Source organism: Chelonia mydas, chromosome 5 (genome assembly GCF_015237465.2).
Source record: "Chelonia mydas isolate rCheMyd1 chromosome 5, rCheMyd1.pri.v2, whole genome shotgun sequence".
Classification (NCBI taxonomy): Eukaryota; Metazoa; Chordata; order Testudines; family Cheloniidae; genus Chelonia; species Chelonia mydas.
This window is the reverse complement of record NC_051245.2, coordinates 64,125,951-64,145,532: the sequence shown is the minus strand read 5'-3', so window position 1 is coordinate 64,145,532 and position 19,582 is coordinate 64,125,951. Positions and strand designations below refer to the sequence as shown.

The 19,582-nt window shown below is 40.2% G+C and overlaps 1 protein-coding gene across 16 annotated transcripts in view; it reads right to left on the bottom strand.

Moving 5' to 3' along the window:
* PPIP5K2 (diphosphoinositol pentakisphosphate kinase 2) overlaps nucleotides 1-19,582 on the bottom strand; it is a 101,712-nt gene that overhangs the window by 54,794 nt on the left and 27,336 nt on the right. For all 16 annotated transcript variants that reach the window (XR_006290872.1, XM_037903322.2, XM_043546558.1 and 13 more), the window contains 12 exons: nucleotides 19,132-19,286; nucleotides 18,042-18,143; nucleotides 13,494-13,655; nucleotides 8,766-8,887; nucleotides 7,165-7,266; nucleotides 6,507-6,593; nucleotides 4,311-4,386; nucleotides 4,109-4,218; nucleotides 2,933-3,018; nucleotides 2,094-2,219; nucleotides 1,864-1,985; nucleotides 455-637 (listed from right to left, as the gene is read on the bottom strand). Coding sequence is in view for 15 of the 16 variants with exons in the window: in XM_037903322.2 (XP_037759250.1) it covers nucleotides 455-637; nucleotides 1,864-1,985; nucleotides 2,094-2,219; nucleotides 2,933-3,018; nucleotides 4,109-4,218; nucleotides 4,311-4,386; nucleotides 6,507-6,593; nucleotides 7,165-7,266; nucleotides 8,766-8,887; nucleotides 13,494-13,655; nucleotides 18,042-18,143; nucleotides 19,132-19,286 (1,433 nt within the window). In the remaining variant the exon portion in view is untranslated. The remainder of the gene's footprint in view (nucleotides 1-454; nucleotides 638-1,863; nucleotides 1,986-2,093; nucleotides 2,220-2,932; nucleotides 3,019-4,108; nucleotides 4,219-4,310; nucleotides 4,387-6,506; nucleotides 6,594-7,164; nucleotides 7,267-8,765; nucleotides 8,888-13,493; nucleotides 13,656-18,041; nucleotides 18,144-19,131; nucleotides 19,287-19,582) is intronic.

Genomic DNA, 19,582 nt, shown 5'->3' with positions numbered 1-19,582 from the left:
TACAAAAAAATGCTTAGTCCTGAAGTTGGGAAGAAATATGGCAAAAGAAGGAAAGAAGATAACTTTGAAAAGGGGGCCCAACCATTAAGTTGGTCTAGACCATGCAAAAGCGTATCATCCAGACCTAAAATGGCTCTCTCTGGCTTTAGCTAAGGTCTTATAACCAGCAATGACATCACTTGTTTATTACAGTGTATAAAAAGGCAAGGATTTTAGGGATTTTCCTTACCCTTCTGGAATCATGCCCAAGCAAGATCCTGTTGTGAATATTTGGCCAATGTGTTTAACTGTATTGTTGCTAGGATATAGAATGTGTTTATGCTTGTATTGGTATTTTGGATATAACCAACAACAAGTGGACTTTGGACTAATAAAGGAATACTTGTGTGAAAACTTAGTTGTGGTAAACTTTAATAAACTTATGTTGGAAATAATTTCTTTAGTATCTTCTAACCTTTTCATAGTCTTCAGGCGTAAATTCTCTGTCCCTCTGGAGTATTTCATGGAGCCTTGCTTTAACACGATGCTGGCAGCTGCTTAAAGAGTCACTGTCACTGTCCAACAGACCATTCATATTAGCACTTTTCACCATCTGGACAAGAATAGGAGTCAGCTCTCCCTCTAAAGCCAGTAATCCCTGGAAAGAACAACAGTTCTTCAGAAATGAACAAAGATAAAAATGTAGTAATGCATCTATTTCTAAACCAAGATGTAAACGTAAACTCCACATTATATTGTTCAAAGAACTTGCCCGTATCTCAAATGTTGTGGTTACCGAAATTCAATCACTCAATGAAATCTTTATGTAGCAGCTTATTGTATGTGCTCTCTCACATATGTTTAGGATGCCTGATATATCCCTCTTCTTGGAGATGGGAACAAGCAACCAAACTTCTGCTAAAAGAGAAATGAGTGGAAAACTTAAGCAGGTACAGAGCTTCTGGGCTGTGATCAGAGGACTGGGAAATTTGTCTGATATGAAGATAGGTAAAGTATTGTGAAAGTTTGGTCAAAAAAATTTCTAATTCTACATGGAAGTTCTGAAGATTACATTTTTCACAGATCATGTCTAAAAGTTCACAGTGTTCAGGGCTATGGAACAGTTTTTATTAAATTTTACAAGATCACCCTAGAATTTTTACAGCACAACAACAGCATAATGATTAAGAGCATTTCTTTTGTCAGTTCGCCACCGTATCTCACCAGTTAATTATTCTGAGATCAACTAAATGTTAAGAAGTTTCCGCTCTAACAATCTTACAAAAGGATATTACTGTAGTAAAAATGTTTATATAATCTTGTAATATCTTATCTTAAAAAGAAAATGAAATCAGGTTATATTAATTTTACATCTCTGGTGGTATCAAAGCACAAAAGCAATCTGGTCCTCTATGTGTAATTTGCCTTACAGTTGCATGTCACCTATGTAAAGTGAACTTGTGGTCTCAGTTCATTTCCTAAAAGATGCCTATATTTCACCCATCATGCCCACAATTTGTCATAGTTTGTTGGAACTTTTAGATAAAGAATTAAACGGGCATGTAGACTAAAATACCCTTTTCATCCTCAAAAGTGGTCTACTGGAAAGGACTGATGCGCATTGCATGGGCTATGTAAATAAAAACTTGTACTGCAGCTTCCCATGCTGTATGTCTTCTGATGCTTGGAAGGCTTCAAATGCAAGAGATGTCAATTTGGATCTCCTTTCATGAGCACTAAATGAACTTTAAATAAATTTCAACTTTTCTTTTTATTCCATTGGCTGCAATAAAACTGCATTTCCCTAACTTGCTAGAGAACACAGACAAGATTCTTGTTGAGAGTTTCAGGTTTCTTTGTTGAAAATACAATTTCACACAGTACCTTTGCAAAAGCTGCTGCAGTCATCTGAACTCGTCCCTCATCAGAAGCATAGATTTTCAGATCATGTCGATAAGTACTATGTAATCTAAGTAAACCACATCCAGGAAATCCAGCATAATCTCCTACAAAACAAACAGATCATCTTCTTCAGAGACTCTTGTTGTACATGTATTTTATTTTTATGTATAAATTAAAAGGCTAATTTATGCCATATAGCACAAAAAGATTACCTTGTCCACCTGGGTACATGCATCTGAAAGCTCTCCCTAGCTCCTCTGCCTGGACCCTGCCTGCAGGGGTCAGTTCTCCTCCCCATTTCAGAACCAGAAGTAGAGATGGTTCATCTCTTCTGTTATCTAATTATATGTAGACAGATCACTTAAAATAATGTACACACAAATGCAAAAGTTTATTTAAAGACTATTAAAGAATTATGATTAAATTAATATTAAAGAAATACTGGAAGTGATACATTGAGTTTTGTGTGCTTCAGGAAAGTGACTTCAACATTTGAGTCTCTTGCTATTCTAATAGAGAAATACCCCTCTAGTTCAGCGAAAGCTAATACTTAACTCTGAAGACACCCATGTTTAGGTACTTTAAAAACAAGTGAAACTTGTATTACAGTGAAAACAAAGTAATTGAAAGTAAGCACTAAACTAATCAGCAGTCAGGAAATTCACAGGTACTGGATTTTAAATACCTAGGCATTATTGCACGTTTTAGCCTTTTTGGTATGAAAGGAATAGGAGTACTAGGAGATTTATGGAAAACCGAATTTTTTCTAATCATCATCATCTTTGGTGAACAGCTTACAAAATTTCTTCCCTCCATATTTTTGTTACGTAGGACACAATATTAAAATGCAAAAGTATATCTTAACCTTACTAACAGAAACTCAGCATCTTAGAGATTGCTAATCACAGTATCTCATTACAAAACAAAGTTTCTGAATACTTGGCCAGAATACACGTCCTTGTTTTATTTAACACCATATTAAACAATTAACTCCCTTATTATGTTAAGTTCTACATATTATGTAAGTGAGTACGTATCGGTTATACTATACCTTCTTCTTCACTGGAAGTTTTCGGACAGCCATGAGGGAGATAGGTTAACTGGACTTTGCGATTTATGCCAGAAAAATGCCCATACCTAAAGTGAGGGGGAAAATAAACTGACGGATTTTCCAATATATATTCAATACTACCATATCCCTCTATCAATTAGGGACATAATAATTCCTTGCATCATAATTGATTTGTATACTAACCTGCCCATTTTTGCTGATTTGTACTTGTACATATCAAATAAAATATTGAATGAATACTTAAAGGGTCATCAACATGTAGCACTTGCCATATTAAGTACTGTCCATTGCTTATTTTCATCACATTGCCCAAGAAACTTCATGTCTCTCTCACCAGAAATAAACACTCCCATCCACCCACACTCTCCAACTGCATGATTAATTTCTTCCACTTTGGCACCATACACCCTTATGGCTGTCAGTATTCAGATCTGATCTGTCACATACTGATAGCCACTATTTGTTACCCAATGAAGCCCCAAAATGGGATTCATAACACTTGCAAGTGTAACAAGCTTTTATCACAATATATTATAGGGCAAGTTAACTGTCTAGAAACAATTATTACTATCTAGTTAATATTTAATATAAATTTCAGCACTAAGTGTTAGTTAGAAACTGCCATACCTTAAATACATAATGAGATACTGAAAATTATTTAAAGTTTAAAATGAGTTTTCATACTATGAGTGGGTTACTGAGAACAAGAATTGCAACAACACTTAATTACCATTTGTATTAGAATTGTGCCTACACCTGCCAACTGAGGTTAGGACTCCATTGTATAAGACACTGTACAAACACATAGCAAGAGGCAGCCACTGCCCCCAAAAGATTATAATCTATATAGACAACATGGATAACAGGATAAGACAAAGGAAGTATTTTCCCCATCATACAGACGAGGAACAGGTTAGATTAAGTTATTTGTACAAGGTCACACAGGAAGTAAAACCAGACCTCCTCAATACCAGTGCAATGTCTTAATCACAAAACCATCATTCCTCTCAATATATTCAAAAATTCAGATTAGTATTGTCATACATTAATTTATCAAATGACAATATAATGTAAGGGAATTCATTTTAAAAGCTAATGAGATCAAAATAAGAGTCATGCCAGCTCTGATGTGAGGATTAAAAATTAGATCCTTACATCTCCAAAACAGTCTTCAGCTGCTCAAGTTTTGCTTTGCTTTCTTCAATTTCAGAGTCATTGTTCTGCCCAAGTTCTAGTAGGAGCTGTCTTGCTATATCAAGCACCTCCTAAAAAAACAAAAACAAAACCACTATATAACAAGGAATTCTATTATTCATCAATTATAGAACCAAGAAAAAGAAAATCAAGACAGACTTACCTGTAACTGTTTTGGTTTCTTCAGTTTTAGCTTTCCAGACTTATATCCATCACATTTTTCGAAGAGATCAAAAAATCTTTAGGAGAAAACATACAGATTAAAAACATATCTAGTAAGACTGTTAATATAAATATTAATACACTTTAAGGCAGGGGTGGGCAAACTTTTTGGCCTGATGGCCACATCGGGGTTGCAAAACTGCATGGAGGGTCAGGTAGGGAAGGCTGTGTCTCCCCTAACAGCCTGGCCCCTGCCCACTATCTGCCCCCTCCCACTTCCCTCCCCCCCTCAGAACCTTCGACCCATCCAACCCCCCTGCTCCTTCTTCCCTGACCCCCCCCAGACCCCCCATGCCCAACCGCCCGCCCCCCGCCCCCCCAGGACCCTACCCACTATCCAACTCCCCCTGCTCCCTGTCCCCTGACTGTCCCAACCCCTATCCACATCCCTGCCACCTGATAGGCCCCCCGGGACTCCCACGCCTATCCAATTGCCCCCTGCTCCCTGTCCCCTGACTGCCCCCAGGGACCCCCTGCCCCTTATCCAACCCCCACCCACCCCCCTACCATGCCACTCAGAGCAGCAGGAGCTCACAGCCCTGCTGACTGGCCAGAGCCAGCCACATGCTGTGCTGCCTGGCAGGAGTGGTGGGCCAGAGTGCTGGCAGTGTGGTGAGCTGAGGCTGTGGGGGAGGAGGGACAGCCAGGGAGGAGGGCTAGCCTCCCCAGCTGGGAGCTCAAGGGACGGGCGGGACGGTCCTGTGGGCCGGATGTAGTTTGCCCACCTCTGCTTTAAGGCAACAGGAAGATTTTCAATTAAAACAGAACGAAGAGCTGGAACTAACCCCCCTCATCAATCCCCAATTTAAACACCCCAGAATTATGAGAAAGTTTGTTCTGATATGAACCTCTCTGTTCAATGAGGTCTCATCTCACTAGCACATGCCTTAAACACAATTGCAAAATGAGAGAGCTTACAGTTTTTCTATTAGCTTACTAACACTGAAAAAATACAGGTACTACACAAAAGATATGAAGAATCCTGAGTAAACAGCCATACCTGTTCAAAATTTAACAAAAAAATCAACACAACATTATTAGCTATAAAATACTAAACATATGGCTCTGCAGACTTACAGCAAATCTTTCACTTAAAATTTGAGTGCAGAATCTATCCCTCAAATGATATTTTTATTAATTACTGTAGCACCTAATCATAGATTAAGGTCCCACTGTGTTAGGTACTGTACAAATGCATAACAAAGAGGGTCCCCTGGCCTCCCAAAATGCTTACACTTCAAGTACAAGGCAAGAGACAAAAGGTATCAAGAAACAACTGGGAAGCAATAGCTTATGAAGGCCTTAAAAGCAGAGACTAGTAGTTTGCAATTGATGCAGTAGAAAAGGGAGAGACAGAAAAAGGGCAGAAATTAAGAGGTGATGCGGTCAAAGCAATGAGCCAGGAAAATGATCTTTGCAGCAGCACTAGACAAACTGCATTGTCAAGGCTGGAGAGAAGGAGGTTACAGTTGCGGGAGATGTGAGAAGACGGAGTTGTGGGCAAGTGAATTAGCTATGTAGATTGAGATGACGGGATGCATCTTAGAGATGTTATGCAAGAAGAAGCACTAAGATTTAAATGTAGTTTGTGCATACGCATGTGCAATTCCCACTGAATTCATTGAGTTGAACCCGCATATCGCAGGCAATAATTTTGCCCTAAATGCCAAACTTAGGTTATGTCTACACTTACGGCAGTGCGTAACATACAAACACAGCATGCCCAGCTAGTATCGGGATAAAAAGCAGTGCAAATGGTGAGGCATTGCTTAGGCTAGTAGAATGCCCGACATACCTGAACGCTAGGGTATATACCCTATTTGGCTCTCTACTCGCCCATGCCGTGCATCCCACATCTACAATACCATTTCTAGCAGTGTAGTGTCCCACTGCTGGAGCTTTTCACCACTGCAATGAAAGACTCCAGCAATAGGGAAAGGCTCTGCACGGTGGAGGCAGTAGGAAGAAAGGCTCCAGTAATGAGCCTTTCCCCACTGAAGCCTTGCACTGCTAGGTGTAGCTACACACCGCACTGAATACGGATGCAGCCTGCCTCTCACTGCAGTGGGTAGCTCATGTACCCTACATGCTACTGTATGTGTAAATAAGGTCTGTCTTTACCCAAATTCAGACTTACTTTTGATGTTTAACTTCCATTTTCATTTTTTGTTTTGGTGTACGGTCCCCGTGACGTATTACAGCTATAACACATCTCAACTCCATCCTGAAATATAAAAAAAAGTCGAGTTACATTTCCCAGTTCTATACACCACTCATGGTTTTTATATTATTAAATGTGTGAGTCAGACAGACAATTATTTAGTCGACAAAAACATACTTTATTAAGTATTGAAATGTTTGTAGGATAGGCAAGAACATAAGGTTATCTGAAAATGATGTAAGAATGTAATTTACTATAAATACTGGTTTTAAAGACTTAGCTAACTACAGAATATCTATTTTAAATCGTTTTTGAAACAGATCCATTTTGAGGTTTATTTAGTAAAAGCATGTTTATTAAAAATGTGTGTTAAACTGACAGTAGAATATTGATTAGCAATTAAGCAAGCTATTTTTAGAACAGACTACACTTGAAAATCTGCTGTTCTGTACTCAGCTTGACTAAGGGTAAAAATCTTCGATTGCTGGAACAGCAATCACAATTCACTTCTTGTTTTCATCACACAAAACAAGTGTCCTTAGCCAAAAGCTGATATACCTTGGGAGAAGAGAAAATTCACATAAAGGTTATGTAAGGACTTTGCACAATTCAGCTAAAGATACTTTTCTCTTACATTGTTCCAGATGTGGTTGGCACAATAGGGATATCTTCAGCTTCCAAAGGTATTGACCATGGGATTTGAAATTGTGGAGCAAGTTCTCGCATTATGATATTTCTAAATGGGGAAAAACAAAAATGTATGTCTAAATTAAAATGCTGAAATACTGTATATATTAATTTCTTTAAATGGAATCTTCTGTTTTAGTCAACAGTTTATTAGACAAACACTGACCACTGGATGGGCACTTACAGATGTATTTTTATTTTTCAAATATTTAAATACTATTATGTTGAACTATTAAAGTCTGGTCACAATAACTTCAGAGACAACAATCTAACATTATCTGTAAAATATAGGTATAATAAGTTCTTGTAAAAGCTTCTTATGATCTACTCTAGTAAGTGTCATGTTAAAATACACCAACCCGAAGTATATCACTGTTCATACAGATTTTAATCTGGAGAACTTTAAAGGATGGTGTAATGTATCTTAGATAGGTTTCAGAGTAACAGCCGTGTTAGTCTGTATTCGCAAAAAGAAAAGGAGTACCCACAAGTACTCCTTTTGTATCTTAGATACTTAACTCAATCTAAGAAGAATGATTCCTAGACTTCCCAAACTTAGTGCAAATATGCTGTTGATTTAGCTCTGCTATAACAATGCTATTTTGAATATAAGGAAAAAATGTAGATGAAAGCTTTTTGCACCATGGTAGGAATCAAGACTAAGCTGACGGTGTAAAATTGGAGAAGTGCACGCGAATCTTCAGAATTCCTGCCACTAACTTGAAGCAACAAGACTGTAGTTATTATCTAACAGGAATTATTTCCCTCCTTTCAGATCAGATAATTCAGCGTGGTATGGCCTTTTTGAACTACACCAGTAGTATAATCTTGTTGTAAAGACAGTTTAACTGGACAACACAGAATCACCCTAGTTTATGAGTGACAAATCAGTGGCATGGTAGCACAGAAAAGGGGGCACAGTTGAAGGAAGGGAAGGCACAGTCAGGATCCTTCTATTTCACTCCAATCCTGGTCTAAATTTTCAGCCCTTTAGGCTGTTGTAGCCAATATGAATTACAGTAGTCTGATGGCTGCCTCAACACAACATTGGCAGCAACAGCCATGCCCAAAGCCACACCCGGACGAAGGCAGTGCAAAGGTGTGCTTTCAACCAACCTTTGTACAGCACACCTGCACTTTTTATTTGGGTTAGTTAATCTGTTAAGCAAATTTAACAAGTTAGCATATTTCTTTATTTTTCTCTCTAACAAAGATGTTCTCAGATTACTTTTGAATTCTGCAAATGTCACTTTTCTAAGGCATAAGGGAATTCACATGGAAATAAAAAAAACTTTTATAAATTTATTTTTGATTTCTAGTTATTCTAGATGATGCTCGCTTTAAAAGCAAAGGCTTTTTCTGCTTTAAAGAAAAAACTATCCAAAAGATTCCTTGAACTTGTTTCAACCCTGGAGTAAAAGTAGCCCTCAAAAAAAATGTTTAAGACAGAAATACTTTGGAAACTGGATGAAAAAACTTCCATAGCAAAGACAAATGATTGCATGAACATATACACCAATCATATAATATCAATTAATGAACTCTTACCCAAGTATCTTCGCACAATCATCATAGTACTTCATGGAGTTCTTCACAAAACTGAAGCCATTGACGTCACAGACATAGGATTGTCCATTAGCACGAAGCAAGTCAAAGCCACAAACTGTTTGCTGTTAAGAATAAATAGTGAAAAGCACAGTTTCCATTTCAGTCAAGGGTCTCGTGTTTCCAGACCTGCATGTTAAGTATGGTTCTGATCTGAAAAGGCAACACAAAAATGGCACTGTGGGTTCTATATTTATTGTTCTTCAGTGACTCCATGTTAAATTTGTTCAGATTATACATGATGCTTCCTAATTACATGCCTGACATCCCAACCTGAGTTCTTAACTTCTCACACACCACTAGCAACATGAACTCTGCAGGCCAAATTCTGCTTTCCGTTACACTTTTGCATCCACATTATCTTCAGAACTCCCACTGTCCACAGAATTTGGACTGTGGAATCATCGTTTCTAGTAGTGGTAAGAGATAAGGAGAGAGGTAAACACACACACACCCTTCTTAACTCTCAGAATTACCAAAAAATATGCTATTTATAAACTTGATGCAGTAATGCGATTTTTAACAGTCACCTTTCAGAATATTATTTATATTACTGTAGCACGTAGGAGCCCTAGTCATGGACCAAGAGCCACTGTGCTAGGTTCTATACAAACACAGAACAAAAGACAGTTCCTATCCCAAAGAGCTGTGAGAGCAGAACTGCACACCTGAAATGGGTGGGAATGTACTAGGCATGGCTCAGCTGTGCCTCCGCTGTCACCACTAGTGCTATCATAGCTACACTGTTGTTATACTTGTGCTAGCTTACTGAGAGCTAGTGTGAGTATGCGTACACGAGGAGGGGAATCATAGCCCTAGCTCATAGCGTAGATGTAAGCCTTAAAGAGTTATTAGTAAAGATATTTTGCTCCTTTCCCAGATTATTTCAAATTAGTTTTCAAATACAAAAACTACACATTTTATTTGGGACTCTTGGTTCTGACACCACTGAAGACTTTACAGGGTAATATATTCTAGCACTGGGACCAGTGCTGGCACCAGTTAGGAGCCACCCCTATGTGATTTACTGCAACTGCATCACAAAGGCCCATTGTTACTAACAAAGCATATATTTAAGATTATGCAAACTGAATGCAAATGGATTTGTTTAATACAAAAAAATCAGCCTTTACAAATTAAACTTTACAAATTAAACTGAGTGAATGTAAGTTAGCATGCACACATGCAAAACAGGAGAGAAAAATATGCATGTCACATTAATCTACAGTTGCATATTTCATGTATGAGTTTTCTGAATTCAGCTGTCTCTATTTGTCCACAATGGCAATAATAGGCATCTTTCAGTCTCGAGAGACCATGGGAATCCACCCCAAGAGGTAAAAAATGTACTCAGTTGGTTTTAATGGCAGCCGCGGCTGTGGCTGAAGAGACCCATTCAAGAGAGGATCTCTGCTGCATCTGTCACATTTAAAAGTGATGTTTCGACCCTTTGGGCTCTGCCTTCTGCAAGCTCTTTTCTCCTCTGCTAAGCTGGACTGCTTCCCCTCATAACTCAGGAGACCTTTGTTTAGTTCTTGTTTCCAAAGGCTGCATTCTTGAGTGTGATCTTCCCAGTTGTCCACACCCATGTCCATTTCTTTGAGGTCTCACTTACACACATCCTTAACACACAATTTTGGGTGTCCTTTGGGTCTTTTTCCAGATGCCAATTTGCCAAAGACAATGTCATTTGGGATGCGCTATCATTCATTCAGCACACATGCCCAAGCCAGCAGAGGCATCTCTGGTTGAGGAGAGAGACGGGTACCCAGAAGTCACCTACTACAGAACAGGCCCAACAAGGAAAACAACGGAACACCACTAGCCATCACATACAGACCCCAACTAAAACCTCTCCATCACATCATCAACGATCTACAACCTAACTTGGAAAATGATCCCTCACTCTCACAGACCTTGGGAAGCAGGCTAGTCCTCATTTACAGACAGCCCCCAACCTGAAGCTAATGCTCACCAGCAACTACACACCACACCACAGAAACACTAACCCAGGAACCAATCCCTGTAACAAACCTCATTGCCTACTCTGTCCCCATATCTACTCTAGCGACACCATCAGAGGACCCAACCACAACAGCCACACCATCAGGGACATACCTGCACATCCACCAATGTGATATATGCCATCATGTGCCAGCAATGCCCCTCTGACATGTACATTGGCCAAACCAGACAGTCTCTATGTAAAAGAATAAATGGACACAAATCGGACACCAGGAACGGTAACATACAAAAGTCAGTAGGAGAACGCTTCAATCTTCCTGGACATTCTATAACAGATTTAAAAGTAGCCATACTTGGAACAACAAAGACTTCAGAAACAGACTTCAAAGAGAAACTGCAGAACTAAAATTCATTTGCAAATTTAACACCATTAATTAGGGCTTGAATAGGGACTAGGAGTGGCTGGCTCACTAAAAAAAATCAGCTTTGCCTCTCCTGGAATTGACACCTCCTCCTCAATTATTGGGAATGGACTACATCCACCCTGATTGAATTGGCCCTGTCAACACTGGTTCTCCACTTGTGAGGTAACTCCTTTCTCTTCAAGTGTCAGTATAATAATGCCTGCATCTGTAATTTTCACTCCATGCCTCTGAAGAAGTGGGTTTTTTACCCACAAAAGCTCATGCCCAAATAAATCAGTTAGTCTTTAAGGTGCCACCAGACTCTTGGTTGTTTTTCTGGTTGAGGAGAGTTTGCATGCTGGCCCACTTAAGCACCTCAGTGTTGGTGACTCTGTCCTTCCAGGAGATACCAAAGGTTTGATGAAGGCAACGCGTATGAAAGCTGTTGAGCCTCTTTTCCTGATGAGAGTACAAGATCAACATCTCGCTCCCATAAAAAAAAAGTGTGCTGATAACACATTCACAATACACACAGATCTTTGTGTGTTCTGTCAGTTTGTTGTTTTGCCATACCCTCTTTCTTAGTCTAGACCAGGGGTCTCAAACAAGCGGCTCGCAGGCTGGGGTTATTTTCTGTGGCCTGCCAGCTCCCCGCAGCCCCCCTGCCATTTACCTAGAGTGGCTCCGGCCCGGCGCGCACCAGGGCCAGGGCAGGCTCCCTCCCTGCCTCCTGTCCTGCACCTGCGCCGCTCCAGGAAGCGGCTGGGACCTGGGGGGAGGAGGAGGGCACAGGGGTCTGTGTGTTGCCTTGGCTGCTCCTCCAGGTACCTCACCCAAAGTTCCCATTGGCACCTTGCACCCTGACCTCCTGCCCCACCCTGACCCCCTGCCTGAGCCTCCCTGGGGGCAGGGAGGGGGCGGAGTTGGGGTGGGGATTTCAGGGAAGGGGTTGGAAGGGGTGGGAAGAGGCGGGGCCTCACGGAAGGGGTGGAGTAGGGGCAGGGCTGGTGGAGTGGGGTGTGGGGGGGGGTGGTCAGTGGTGCGGCCCTCGGGCCAATGTACTAGTCCTCATGTGGTCCTCCTGGTCATTTGAGTTTGAGACCCTGGTGTAGACATTGTGGTGGCTTTTCCCATGTGGATGTTGAGTTCCATTTCAAGTGAAAGGTTGACTGTGATAGTGGACCCCAGCTATGTGAACTTGTTCACCACTTCAAGTTCATAGCTGTTGATCTTGAAGGAGGGTGCTTCCTCAACTCCTTGGAGCATTATATTAACCCTTTTTAGGCTTATGGTAAGCCCAAAGTCTTGGCAGGCTTTGGAAAAACCATCCATAAGGTTTTGGAGATGAGTTTCTGTGTGGTCTGTCACTGCTGTGTCATCAGCGAGGAGGTGTTGGATAAGGGCCTCCCAAGTCTTGGTTTTAGATCTGAGTCTTGCAAGATTGAACAGCTTCCCATCAGATCTTGAATGCAAGAAGATTCCCTCAGTTGAGAAATCAAAAGCTTGTTTCAGTAGCAAGGAGAAGAAGATCCCAAACAGAGCTGGGGCAAGTACACAACCTTATTTAACTCCACTATGTATCTGGAAAGCCTCCCAGACTGAGCTGTTGTATTGAACTATGCCATACATGTTTTCATGGAAGGATCAAATCATGCTTGAGAGCTTGCGGGGGGATAATCCAATCTTTTCTAGAAGCGTAAATAGTCCGCCTCTACTGACAAGGTCAAAAGCCTTCATGAGATCGACAAAGGCTATGTAAATGGGCTTTTTTTGTTTTGTTTTTTTTTGTTTGTAGTTGTCTCAGCAAGAAGATCATGTCAATAGTAGATCTTTCAGCTGTGAAGCCGCACCGTGATTCAGGATAGATTTTGTCTGTAAGGGTCTGAAGTCTATTTGGGATAACTTGGGCAAAAGCTTTTCCCATAATGCTAAGAAGGGAAATGCCATGATAATTGTTACAGTCACTCCTGTCATCCTTGTTTTTATAGACTGATGACATTGGTGTCTCAGTTCTTGTGGTACTTTGCCTTCTTTCCAGCACAGACAGAGCAACTTATGAAGATGTTGCAGTAGAATAGGTTTTCCTCTGACAGTATGCAGTAAGAATATTAAAAAACTAATTATTAAAAACAGGAGAAGTCCACCAGATTAGGGGGAAAAAAAAACATGAGTGCAATTTCTTTTTCCATCCCAGGAGATCTCTAACAATAATACCTCTGTTTATGAGCACTGACTAACAGAATTTTCACATAGTAAACAATTAGAACTACACATTTGATCAGCTAGTAAGTGGTCTGTTTACCTTAAATGCAAGGCATACTTTCCAAGCAATCAACTTCTCTCTTGCATTCAGGATGACTGGATATCTCACTTCTTTTCCTTCACTGTCTCGTTCTACCTTGCCATCCAAAGCTGGGGACTTCCTCGCTTCAGCATGTGCATAGTCTGGACCTACTGTGTATACCTTTATTTAAAAATTAGAATTTATTAACTTAGTTACACCGAGTTTATGTCAAGTTCAAATCATGTAGCTGCATACACACGTCCAAAAACATTACTAGGGCTTGTGTACACAGCAAGTTACTGTGTGGCCAACTACAGGCCAACCTTCAATCTACAGCACACCAGCAGGTGTAAGTGTTCCCTTACACTTTAACCACACTTTTAGAACACATAGGGAACTGTGGTTAAGTGACCAGGGTGCTGGTTTCCACAGAACCCAGTTTTAAGCTCTTAACAGCATCCTGTCAGAGAGACTCACTGCAAATTAGATGCTCCTAACCATTGATGGGGTGGCTTCTAGGCTCCCTCTTTGTTTTGTACTCACAGGACATCCAGCCTGATGGATTATCAGTGACAAACAAAGCAGGAAGGAAGATGGCTAGAGCACCAGTGGTGGAGGTCTTGTGTTAAGGCTAAAAAAACCCAAAACATTTATGCTACAATTGATCAAACACATATGCTGTGGCAGTACAGGAAACAAAGAATAAGTTCTCTTCCTCCACCATAGGACCTGCAAAGTCTCAGACAGCAGATTTTATTTTATTTTATTTTTTTTGGAGTGGCAAAATGTCTGGTTTTACCAAACTATCTCAGCTTGGGAGCTAGTCCAAGTACCTCCTGTTGTGAGGAAATTGCTTGATATTTTGCAGACAAAACTGATCAAATTAGGGGTGCTTCTGTGGTGGCAGAGTTTGGTCTTGCGAGAAAAAGGGCCTTGTCTTCTCTGCTAGAATTTCAGCTACTAATACTTGCTGAGGTACTGAGAGAACTTCATACCAGAACCTGTATTTTGCATATATGTCCCTCCTGAGTTGTAAAGCCAATAGGAAAGTACTGGGTCCTTTATTTTTGGAGACTGTTAATGCCCCTGAGAGCTGGCAGGCTGCCTATTACTTTGAAGGAAGCTGTAGTGTGGCATTTAGAATATAAGAATGGCCATACTGGGTCAGACCAAAGGTCCATCCAGCCCAGTATCCTGTCTGGCGACAGTGGCCAATGCCAAGTGCCCCAGAGGGAGTGAACCTAACAGGTAATGATCAAGTGATCTCTCTCCTGCCATCCATCTCCACCCTCTGACAAACAGAAGCTAGGGACACCATTCCTTGCTCATCCTGGCTAATAGCCATTAATGGACTTAACCTCCATGAATTTATACAGTTCTCTTTTAAACCCTGTTATAGTCCTAGCCTTTACAACCTCCTCAGGCAAGGGGTTTCACAGGTTGACTGTGTGCTGAGTGAAGAAGAATTTCCTTTTATTTGTTTTAAACCTGCTACCCATTAATTCAATTTGGTGGCCCCTAGTTCTTATATTATGGGAACAAGTAAATAACTTTTCCTTATTCACTTTCTCCACACCACTCATGATTTTATATGCCTCAATCATATCCCCCCTTAGTCTCCTCTTTTCCAAGCTGAAAAGTCCTAGCCTCTAATTTCTCCTCACATGGGACCTGTTCCAAACCCCTAATCATTTTAGTTGCCCTTTTCTGAACCTTTTCTAATGCCAGTATATCCTTTTTGAGATGAGGGGACCACATCTGTACACAGTATTCAAGATGTGGATGAACCATGGATTTATATAAGGGCAATAAGATATTCTCCGTCTTATTCTCTGTCCCTTTTTTAATGATTCCTAACATTCCGTTTGTTTTTTTGACTGTCGCTGCACACTGCATGGACGTCTTCAGAGAACTATCCACAATGACTCCAAGATCTTTCTCCTGATTAGTTGTAGCTAAATTAGCCCCCATCATATTGTATGTATAGTTGGGGTTATTTTCTCCAGTGTGCATTACTTTACATTTATCCACATGAAATTTCATTTGCCATTTTTGTTGACCAATCACTTAGTTTTGTGAGATCTTTTTGAAGCTCTTCACAGTCTGCTTTGGTCTTGACTATCTTGAGCAGTTTAGTATCATCTGCAAACTTTGCCACCTCGCTGTTTACCCCTTTCTCCACATCATTTAGGAATAAGTTGAACAGGACAGGTCCTAGGACTGACCCTTGGGAAACACCACTAGTTCCCCTCTCCATTCTGAAAATTTACCATTTATTCCTATCCTTTGTTCCCTGTCTTTTAACCAGTTCTCAATCCATGAAAGGACCTTCCCTCTTATCCCATGACAACTTAATTTACCTAAGAGCCTTTGGTGAGGGACCTTGTCAAAGGCTTTCTGGAAATCTAAGTACACTATGTCCACTGGATCCCCCTTGTCCACTTGTTTGTTGATCCCCTCAAAGAACTAATAGATTAGGAAGACATGATCTCCCTCTACAGAAACCATGTTGACTTTTGCACAACAATTTATGTTCTTCTATGTGTCTGACAATTTTATTCTTTACTATTGTTTCAACTAAATTTGCCCAGTACTGACATTAGACTTACTGGTCTAGTTGCCAGGATCACCTCTAGACCCCTTCTTAAATATTGGCATTACATTAGCTATCTTCCAGTTATTGGGTACAGAAGCTAATTTAAAGGACAGGTTACAAACCATAGGTAACAGTTCCGCAATTTCACATTTGAGTTCTTTCAGAACTCTTGGGTGAATGCCACCTGGTCCTGGCGACTTGTTACTGTTAAGTTTCTCAATTAATTCCAAAACTCAATTAATTCCAAAATTAACTCCATCACATTTACTCAAGAAGTCATCGCTTAACACTAACAATTTAATTATTGACCAGTATCACATCTTTCCCAGGAGAAGGTTGTGGTGAGATACCTCTCGCTATATCTAGAGGTTTTTGACCTCCTAGGCCGTTGTCACACTAGGTACAAGCATGGCTTTGGCACAGTCTTCAGTGGTCAATAATCTCCTCCTGGATGAAGATCATTTGTCTATACAGGTACTACTACTACTTCTATCAGCTGCCTTTGATACCACTGATCATAGGGAGGTGTTACTTGTCAGGACTACTCGGGCTTCAATAGCTTCATTCTTTTCTCTGCAAGATGTCAATAGATTGTTGTGGGCAATTGCTCCTCTTCCCAAAGAATTCTCAGGTATGGCTTCTGCATGGTTCCATTCTGTCAGCTGTTCACTGTGTATATGAGGTTTTTAGAAAGCATGAGGCGTGGTGTTTGCAACTTGCTGATGATACCCAACTGTATGTCTCCATCACATCTGATATGATTCAGTAGCTCAGCCAGTGTCTAAGTGAGATTAGAGAATGGATGACTGGGTGCTGGCTGAAGCTCAACCTAGCAGAGTTGGGGAAGCAACTGGATGAGATGGTGGAGGTAACATCAGTCCCTCTAATTGTTGGAATACAGACATTAGTTATGAGAGTTTGCAGCTTAGGGTTAATTTTAGACCCCCAACTTCTGTTTGGTTGTATTACAACCCAGGCCGCCTTTTACCATCTGGTGTTTGGCGAGGTGGCTCTGATGCAGGCTTTCATAACCTCAAGATTAGCTACTGCAATGTGTTCCATATGGGACTACACCTTAAAAACATTTGAAGAGTGACAATGGTGTACAATGCAGCAGCTTGCTTACCGAGTAAGGCATCTCACTGGGAGTATACAAGATCAGTACTCTGGGATCTGCACTGCACCATCTTCCTACTGGTCTCTAGGTGGAGTTTAAGATGTTGGTTATGACCCATAAAGTTCTACCTAGCCTGGGACTAGGCCTACCTGAAAGATTGCCTCTCCACATGCCATACTGCCACAGTTGTGGGCAGCCAAAGTGTCCAAGCAGGATCTCTCCTTCATTATAAGAGGGGGTTGTCGGTAGGGCATTCACAGCAAGGGCTCAGAGACTCTGGAACCTGATCCCTCCCATGGACCAAAATAACATGAATTTGGTGTCTTTCCAGGATCTATTCCCCATACAATGAAGGGAAGGAAATTCTGTAGGTGACTGGCTGAGTTCCTGCTGAAATAATTACTGTAACGCTGCTGGGATTTTATTAATAATAATACAAGGATGCCTAGTCTTTTATAATCATTTTAAATCTAAATTAATAAAAACTAAATATATAAAGAAAATGAACTAAAAAAACCCTATGGATAATGCATTAACAATGTACTGTTAGTGTATTTTCTCCAAAGCAGTGTACATTTATAATTAGTCATAGTTTATTAAAATATACTAATACTTCTCTAATGTCTACTACTAATAACTAATAATTTCTAATACTAATAATTCTCAAACTTCATTGCACCGTGACTCCCTTCTGACAACAAATATTACTACACAACCCCCACAAGAGGGGACCAAAGTCTGAGCCTGCCTGCGCTCTGCCACCCCACAAGACACATTTTCATCTCAAAAACTGCCAAAGGTCTTGGAATATTTGACTGTTCTAAATAGAAATCAGAATGTGCGGTTTTCATACCTTTACATCAGTGCCATCTGTAGGCATGAACTCCTCATAAATGTATGAGCCCGTTTTTCTCACATTGCTTTCAGGGGAATAAACACTGCTCCTGCTGCCAATCTGAAACAAATATTTTTCTGTTAAAGCCTCTCTTTAAGATAGACCCTTTCACCTCCTTAAATATGCACACTCTCAGAGCTTATTTCTGTCTCTTCTTCCACAATTTCCCTCCCCCTCCTGGTTTTATGGAGAACTAACTAAACATATTCCACAAAGGAAGGCTTTATCAATACAAATACATTAAACTATCTCGAGACTTGACTATGAAGTCATATCTATTTAATAGAGATTGAAAATATTAAATAAAAAGTTTCCCAAATGACTGAGTACTTCTTTACCATAAAATGGTACCATGCTACCTCTGTGCTAATATACTGCAGCACTACCAGATTAAGGGCACAGATTCTGAAATTACACAGTACAACATTTAGGCTATAAACAAAGTTACATTACATCCAGCCTCGGTATGCATCCTCACTGTTAACTGCAATGACTTTTTAATTAATCAAAAGTTAGTAGGAATGCATTGTCACTAGAAAGAACCTTGTTTTAGTCAACAGATTCAGGTCAACAGATCTCAATAACAGCTTCAGTTCCGACCTGTTTGAGTATTTGAGGTGAAAATTCAACAATATCATCAAGAGGAGTTTATGTATGTTCTCTCATCAGTTTAGTTTAAACCACCACTATATTAGGCAACTTGTATTCTTGAAAATAAATCCATTCATATGCACAACAAGATGGTGGGCAGAGAAGCAGACCCTGGTTGCAGTGTGGATATCCTAGCGGACCTCCTCTATGTTAAGAAAATCGTCTGCTGAGCATCTCTTGGTAGATTACAGACCCTTTTCATACTACTTCTGTGGTACAAAGGCCATACCTCTGCTAGAGAATTTGGTCTTTTGATTCTGGTTTGTATAGATTTGCATCAGATTCTCCAAAGATATTTCGGGGTTTCGGGTTTTTTTAAGTCACTATAATAGAACCAAGATTACAATCATTCAGTACAAAAACATTTTTAAATAATTTAAGTGTGGAATTTCCGCACCTTTCGAAAAAGCCTTTGGCTTCCACCGCCAGCAGATGTTGGATAATAAATGTATACATTGTGGTCCTCGGCACTCACTGGCTTCTCTACAAATGGCTTTTGGAAAACTTCCCCATTCACCTCCACCTGGTCTTCTCCTTCAATCAAATTGCATTCTGGAGAAATGAGCATAAGACGATATCATGTGGTAACAGTATACAATAAAAGTCACAACTGCTCACTTTCAAAAAAATTAATTAATATCTTTAGTCTTCAGTTTAAAACAAGAAAAATACTGAACTATTGAAATGGAATCACCAATTTAAGTTCTTATAAATCATGTTTGGAGCAGTTATTCAAGGAAGGAAGTACTAAGAACAGACCCAGATTTGGCACCAGAAAATCTCCCTGCTACAAACTGGGGATGGGCTTCTACTCTATTCAATTCAATCAGTGCTGGGCTCAGCCCAGC